General features: G+C 34.7%; 2 protein-coding genes across 2 annotated transcripts; both read left to right on the top strand.

Annotated features, from left to right (window-relative positions):
• Window positions 1–2,597: 2,597 nt before the first annotated feature.
• On the top strand, window positions 2,598–4,227 carry LOC129884914 (probable aspartic proteinase GIP2). The gene is made up of 2 exons (XM_055959180.1): window positions 2,598–3,132; window positions 3,449–4,227. Exons 1-2 carry the CDS (start codon window positions 2,598–2,600, stop codon window positions 4,225–4,227), a joined length of 1,314 nt encoding a protein of 437 aa, XP_055815155.1.
• Window positions 4,228–5,776: 1,549 nt separating this feature from the next.
• LOC129884913 (probable aspartic proteinase GIP2) lies at window positions 5,777–7,199 on the top strand. The gene is made up of 2 exons (XM_055959179.1): window positions 5,777–6,323; window positions 6,418–7,199. The coding sequence occupies exons 1-2, from the start codon at window positions 5,786–5,788 to the stop codon at window positions 7,191–7,193; spliced, it is 1,314 nt and encodes a 437-aa protein (XP_055815154.1). The 5' UTR covers window positions 5,777–5,785; the 3' UTR covers window positions 7,194–7,199.
• Window positions 7,200–8,403: the final 1,204 nt, after the last annotated feature.

Here is an 8,403-nt window from a genome sequence, read left to right as displayed (position 1 = left end):
TATGTGTTGAAAAGTGAATCCAAATCCAACATACAAAACAATCACAAATTACCAACAATAGTCAATATTATATCAGCAAGACAGGTTCATCACAAAACAGGCCAATAGTGATTATTTCACATAGTTCATAGCATGCTTCCCTATTCATATACACATATGCATGCAATAAAGCAATTTAACAAGTACATATAACACATATGGGAAACAAAATCATCACTTATCTCGAATCTGAGCTTCCACAACTCTAAGGTGCAAGAGCTTTCCCTTTTCGGATTCGTTCCGCTTGTTCTTGGTCTAAAAATAATAAATACACACAAAGGATCAACAAAATAGCCTAACTAATATGAATTATAACACAATTCTCATCCTAGGCCAAACCCATGATCCTAATCCCCATTCTAGGGCTAGTTTCTGCCGTTAGTTTTCAAGCCAAAACCCTCCCTCAAGATCACCCACCATAGATTATGGGTTCCAGCAATCAATTTACAAATTTAGGGAGTAGAAATCTTACCTTTTGCGTGAGAACCTGTGGAAAAGTGATCAAAAGTGCTCTGGGTCGCCTCCTAAAGTCTTAAGAACAGTTTCTATGTAGAAAACTATTTTTTATGGTTTTTACCCATAATAAGTCGCGATTGTCCCACCACAGCGGGATCATCCGGCTCTGGCGGACCTGCTCTAGCGGGAATAAGACCACTTTGGAGGATTGCACGAAAACAGAGAGCTCGGAACTTGACCTCCAAACTCCTATTTCACAACACACCCTCATCCCATGGTATCTTAAATCATACCCTTCATGTCAAATCAAGTTTAGGGAGTTTTATTCACCCAAATGCGATTTTGTGAAGCCGAAACAACTCCGTATCGTCTTGGCTATCAGCTAACTTAATTAGACTGCCGATTCTACCCCTCACTTATTACCGGATCACCTTAGACTTCACCTGAATCAGAATTTGTCTAAGTCTGGCTTAGGCTAAAAAATTTTAAAATTACAACCTGAAGTTTTCTGGCCCAAATTCCTTCCCCACTGGCCTATCTATAAAGACGAACTACTTTAATAAGTCTGCAAGTGAGGTATAATTAAAATTTCAACTAATATTAACTTCTAAACTCATAATTGTAAATGTTTAATTAATGAATTTAATCGTGATAAGAATCTTGAATATGTAATCTGAAAAAATCTCTATAAAGTACCTTGGTTGCTCTCGTATAGGTAAAAATAGCCAAAATATGTGCCCCACTAGAATCATGACTCGTGGAGAGTATCAAATTTTACGCAAGGCCTAGGCAGATGGACACATGGTCAAATCAGGCAAGGATATGTGGGTAATGGCCAAAGTAACAATATTAACCGAGAGACCATTGATACGATTCACTCCATAGAAATCATACCGGACCAAGGCTCGATATGTCCAAAGAAAAAGGCAACGACCAATACTAGCTGTTATGAAACCGTCCCATAAGAAAATTCAGATGTTACTCTTTGCTCTTAAAAGTCATTACTTGCATTATTTATCCTGAGTTGTAGGGATTATTCCAGCAATCGACTCCTAAGAAGTGATCCCTAGCTATAAAAGTTGTGAGATCATCACCTAGTACATAATTGATTTCTGCTTCACTAAATATTTCTATTTCCTTTAGCAACTTCATTATTTGTTCGATTAAGCTCATAGCATCAGCTAAGCTTGCCCGGAGATATCTCCGCAATACCAATGGAATCAGGCCAACTGAGGCTATTCTATTCTTTTATGTTTGATCTTTTTGCTAATTATTTCATTACTTTTTTTATCTCACCAAATTAGAGAAATCTCTCTTATTCTTTATACCTCGCATATAAATTCAATTATGCCTTTTTTAGGATAAACAGACGCTGACTATGAGGTTAAGAATAACTATGGTACTGTTTAAATCTCGCTGATCCAACAACTAATAAAACCTTTGTAACTGTGAATTTGACCAACTCTTTTGTATTTCTCTCCTTTTTTTCCCCTTCTTTCTCTATCAATTTTTTTCAACAACATCATGGTAAAAATACATATGATACACATCATATGAACTTCGCATAAGATGTAAAAACCACGAGTCGGAACATGCATGTATTTCTTTTGTTTTAATTTATTTGTCACTTTTCTTTTTTACCAATTTAAAAAGAATGTCTCTTTTCTTTTTTAATAACTCTTAAATTCTAACTTTCCACACATGACATGAGTAAGATCACAAAATTAAAAGATATTTAGTCTATTTTACATATCTTTAGTTTGATATCACAAGATTGATCGGACAAATAAATTGAAATGAAGTATCTGTTTTATCTATTCAAATTAGTCAACTTGGGCAAGTGAATGATAAAATCAATACTTCTCCCCTGGATCATGCTGACTAAACTAATGAGTCATAAAAGAGTTTCACTCCCGAGGTCAATTAGTTTAGAATAATAAAAGAGAGATTCAAAACAAAGATGGGTCATACTTTCCATACAACAACAACAATACAACAACAACAATCCAGTGAAATCCTATAACGTGGATCTGGAATGTATCATACTTTCCATATAGATGTATAAATAATTATAGCATTTGGTCTCTTTCTCCAGCACTAACATGGAGACATTCAAATTTCTCTTGTTTTCCAGCTACACTTTCTTCCTCCTCTTATTTCCTCTACTCAATATTTTTCTATGCTCATGTGAAGTACCACAAACAACCTTATATCTTCCAATCACCAAAGACTCATCAACTCTACAATACATTGCAGAAGTAAGTCAAAGAACTCCTTTAGTCCCTATAAAACTCTTAGTTCATCTTGGTGGGAGAAGCTTATGGGTGGATTGTGACAAAGGTTACAAAAGTTCAACTTACAAACCAGCTGTATGTAATACCACACTATGCTCATTTGCCAAGTCACATGCTTGTGGAGACTGCCTATTCAAATCTCAACTGCAACCTGGATGCAACAATAATACATGTTACATTTGGGGTGAAAATCCCTTGATTAATACTTACATGGACAGCGCAGAAATTGCTGAGGATGTATTGGCCATTGGTTCTACTCCTGGCGTTCGTATCACTTGGCAGCGGTTTATTTTCACTTGCGTTGAGTCCTATCTATCGAGACGCCTCGCAAATGGAGTCACAGGTAATTATTCAATTGTAGCTAAATTAAAAGTTTAACCTATTTGGATTGGCTTATAAGTTGTTTTCAACTTTTTTGAGTCTTGGACCGGCTAAATTAAAGTCATTTTGTGCTTAAAATAAGTTCAAAAACTAATTGGGTATGTTTGGCTTAGTATATCTAAAGTAGCTTATAAGCTGAAAATAACTTATAAGCCAAAAATAAATAAATTAGATTTAGCTTATAAGTTATTTTCAACTTATAAATTGTTTAAAAAAAGTTAAATAAACCAGACACTAAGGACACTTTTTAATTATTCAGTTGTAATATGTCTCACCAGGAATTGCTGGTTTTGGACACGAAAGTCCACTTTCCATTCCCAATCAACTCGCTTTAGACCCTACATTGAACAAGAAGTTTGGTATGTGTTTGAGCTCATCTACAAGATCTCGTGGAGTGATCTTCATTGGTTCTGGCCCATATTATGTTTACAATCCTAAGAAAGTCGACGTCTCCAAGGATCTTGTCTACACCAAATTAATCACAAATAACAGGGGATTTCTGTTATCTGAAGAGTACTATATCCAAGTTTCATCCATTCGGATCGCGGGACAACACGTGCCACTAAATAGAACATTGTTATCTATTAATAAAAACAATGGAGTTGGTGGTACCAAAATCAGCTCAACTATACCCTTCACAATCTTGCACACTAGCATTTACGATGCTGTTAAAATTGCTTTCATCAAGGCGCTTCCGAAGAATGCAACACTTGTAGAGCCTCCTATGAAACGATTTGGAGTTTGCTTTAGTTCTAAAAACATTAGACGTACTAAGGTTGGACAAGATGTTCCTATGATTGATTTTATCTTGCACAAACAGAGTGCATTTTGGAGGATTTATGGGATAAATTCAGTGGTACAAGTTAAAAAGGACGTTATGTGTTTAGCGTTTGTTGGACGAGACCAAACATGGGAACCATCAATTGTGATAGGAGGATATCAATTGGAAGAGAACTTGTTGGTATTTGACCTTCCAAGAAAGAAGATAGGTTTTAGCTCCTCACTCAAGCTCCAACAAACATCATGCTCCAAGTACGATAATACCATTCAAGGCTAGCTAAAATTAAGCCTGTTTGGATTAACTTATTGTAAATGTTTTTAAGTCAAATTAACTTTTATGCACTAATATTTGGGTATAATAAAAAATATTGAAATGTTCAAGTGTTCTTGAAGCAGGCTTGTAGGTTAACTTACCTATTTAGAGTTGCACCATTTGCTTATTTAGAAGTTGTGTTAAGTTACATTTATGCTTTGAGAAAAAAAAAAATTTGTTTCAAGTCAGAATCGACTTAAATGAGGTGCAACAATCTAGGGTTGTTGGGGGATAGACTTTGGGTATAATCTTGAGTTGTAAGCATTGTAATTTAAATTTGAGGCTCATTAAATATTTTGGTAGAGTTTGTAGCTAAATCCTATAATTATGAGATAAAAAGAAACTACATACAATTAGTATCAGTTGTGAGAGACATATGAGTAATAAAATTTGGGATAATGCATAAATATCGCTGAATTATGATCGAAATCTCAGCGACACACTTTAACTTAACTAAGGTTCTATAATTTCCCTAAATTAGTTAGTTCTTACACATATTTATTGATATTAAAACTTATATATATTTAATTATTTTCATTTCTTTCTATGCAAACTTTTTATTTTAATTTCTTCTTCACTTTAAACTCTTTTTTCATTAAGTTATCAGTTATCGTTCAGGACTTCTGCATTATCCCATAAAATTTTCCAAAACTGGTAAAGTCATTTGGTGATGATCAAGAGCTTCATATGAGAATTTAAAATAAATCCACTTGTTAGTTTAGGTGCACCTACAACTCAAGAGGCAGGGTAAATTGGATCGTACCAAATTTTTGAAATTTCCTATTAATTCATCCAACTTTCGTTTACCCTAGTGTGGTTCTATGTAAATAAAGTAAAGAAAGCATGAATTTTACGTGGGAAATCACCTGTCTCAAAGGGTGTAATTAATTCCATGATACTTCAATAAAAAGAATGTATTCAATTTTTATACTTTTGAGTCCACAAACTCTGGGTCCACTTTTTTGGAAAACACACACACACAAAAAAATCTCACAAAAATTAATATCAATTGGTGAGACACATAATAAAATTTTGCACAAATTCTAGTTAAATAATTAGCAGCAAACAAAGCTATGAACACATCGTGTTACAAGCGAGTATTTTGTTTTGATCACAGATTATTAAATTCAACTTGGCCATGTGGGAGAACTCCATATTACTTCTAGTTTGGATCACACTTTATTAAATTTAGCGTCAAGTTGTGATTCTATTTATTTTTTAAGTCTGTTCGAAAAGAAGAATTCTTTTCTAAATTTAAAAACACTTTAAGGTTTTTATTTTATCCATAATAATGACAAGTTTCTTATAGTCAAACAATTATTAACATGTTTAAGACAATTTCAAAATTATTTTAGTCTCACAAACGTTTTGACATGTTGAATTTATTTTCTTTTCTTAAAGCTCCTTAATCACATAAGATGAAACGAAAGGGAGAGCAGCAAACCGGTTATAAATTGGCAACTCTGAAGAATACTATCGTTCTTATTATAGCATTTGCTTTCTTTCTCTTATTATACTTATCATGTTGACATTCAAACTTTCTTCATCTTCCAATGTCTACACCTTATTCCTCTTACTTCTTCTACTCAATATTTCTCTATGCTCAGCTATTGTACTACCTACAACCCTAATCCTTCCGGTCACCAAAGACTCATCAACCCTACAATACATTACGGTAATAGGGCAAAGAACTCCTCTAATACCCGTAAACTTCACTGTCCACCTTGGTGGCGAAAGCTTGTTGGTGGATTGTGAAAGAGGTTACGACAGCTCAACTTACAAACCAGCTCGATGTAAGTCCAAACAATGTTCTTTTGCCAAGGTTAGGTTTGATTCCTGTGGAGACTACTGCCTATCAAAACCACATCCTGGATGCAACAACAATACTTGCCATTATCTAGTTGGAAATCCCGTTATTACTACTTACACGTACGGTGCAGAACTTGCTGAGGATGTGTTGGCAATTGGGACAGCGCCAGTCGTCCTTGTCTCTAAACCAAGGTTCATTTTCACTTGCGTTGAGTCTTATTTAATGAGACGTCTCGCCAAAGGAGTCAAAGGTATTGAATTATATTATGTGTGACTATCTCATTTAAGACGTTTATACCGTTCGAGAGAGCATACCTTTTTGATTATGTTATGTCTGGACAACAGGTATTGCAGGTTTTGGACACAATAGTACAATTTCCATTCCTAATCAACTTGCTTCATTAGACTCGAGATTCACCAGGAAGTTTGGTATTTGTTTGAGTTCATCTACAAGATCTAGTGGAGTTATTTTCATGGGTTCTAGTCCATATTATGTTTACAATCCTATGATTGATATCTCGAAGAATCTTGTATATACCCCACTAGTCAAAAATCCCTTGGACTCGTTGACTCCTACGGAGTACCATGTCAAAGTTTCATCCATTCGAATTGCAGGAAAAGACGTGTCACTTAATAAAACATTGTTATCTATTAATGAGCAAGGTCATGGTGGGACACGAATCAGCACAACAATACCTTTCACAATCTTGCACACTAGCATTTATGAAGTTGTTAAAAATGCTTTCATCAAGGCGCTTCCTAAGAAAGCGACAATGGTAGATCCTCCTATGAAACGATTTGGAGTTTGCTTTAGTTCCAAAAACATTAAGACCACAAATGTTGGACCAGATGTTCCTGTGATCGATTTTGTTTTGCACAATAAGACTACATTTTGGAGGATTTATGGGATAAATTCAGTGGTACAAGTTAAAAAGGACGTTATGTGTTTAGCATTTGTCGGACGAGACCAAACATGGGAACCATCGATTGTGATAGGAGGACATCAATTGGAAGAGAACCTCTTGATATTTGACCTTCCAAGTAAGAAGATAGGTTTTAGCTCCTCACTCAAGCTCCAACAAACATCATGTTCTAAGTATGATAAAACCTCTAAGAGTTAACGAGAACCTTCTTACCAAGGCACATATATGAACTCTTGTTTTCATTTTTAAAGTTTTCATTTCTTCTTCTCTTTCTTTTTTTGTTTTCTGTGCTCGTTGGAATCAATAACAGTATCATGTTGAGTTTATCAAGTTGTACTAATAAGATAACTTAAATCCTATTAACGTCTATCTTACTCTCACTTGGATTTACTTATTGTCAAGAGAAAGTCATGTCACTATTCTTTGGGATAATTTCAAAATATTTCTTTGGGTCAAACTTCGTAACCCTAACTTCTCTTCAAATTGGAATATATAATTCACTCTCCTCCTTTCTTTTGATTTCTGTGCAAGTATTTTTTTTAGATATATTTTTGTGCTAATTAGTTATAATATGACCAAGTCTTTCTTTCAACTGTTACTCTCTTTTGATTAATTAATTTTATGAATATTTCTTCCAACACGTTCCCAACTGTATAGCTACTTAATTTGTACTTCAATTCTTTGGATCCCCCAAGTTTCAGGTGGAGACTTTTTTGGGATTATAAAATGATTACAGTGCATCAAAAGCAATTGACTTTATGGTGCTATGCAAAAATGTATAATGCGGTAGCGTCATAGAAGATAATATTATTTGGAAAAAGTTATATATGTTAGCGGAAACGTGAAAATATAAAGAATAAGGAAGAACAATAATATTTACGTGATTCGGATTATAAAATAATCCTAGGTCACTAGAGAATAACTGCATTTATATTTACAAAGAAATGGGAGAGATCTCAAATATATCTTAGAGAATTGTTCTCTCAACTCTCTATCTAATGTATTTTACTATGAATTTTGGATGATTTCAATAATGAAGAATGTCCATCCATGTATAGGTAGTGTGCAACGAACCGAATCGTTGTAAATTAAAGGCGGGAAAAATCGCAAGAAAATAAGTCAACTAGGCCCCACAATCGTGGAACAGAACTTAAGTCATGATTTTCATATTTCTCCACTTATTTCAAAGGTTAAGTTAAGGGCGAGGGTTACTGCTCCCTCCAAAAGGCTGCTCCTGGCTTGAGAAGAGAAGGGAAGGAATCTCAGCACGGGAAGGTTTCCAACCGATAGATTTCAGGCTTATCTTTCCCGTTAGACATCTGGAACCAGAGGTTGCAGCTACGCTAAGCCTGCACAACTGCTTGGCGCCAGGTAGACTAGGTTTTCTCAAATGAGTAGCTATAAATTC

Source organism: Solanum dulcamara, chromosome 4 (genome assembly GCF_947179165.1).
Source record: "Solanum dulcamara chromosome 4, daSolDulc1.2, whole genome shotgun sequence".
Taxonomy (NCBI): Eukaryota; Viridiplantae; Streptophyta; class Magnoliopsida; order Solanales; family Solanaceae; genus Solanum; species Solanum dulcamara.
Note: the sequence above shows the minus strand (reverse complement) of the source record. Positions and strands in the feature narration are given on the sequence as shown.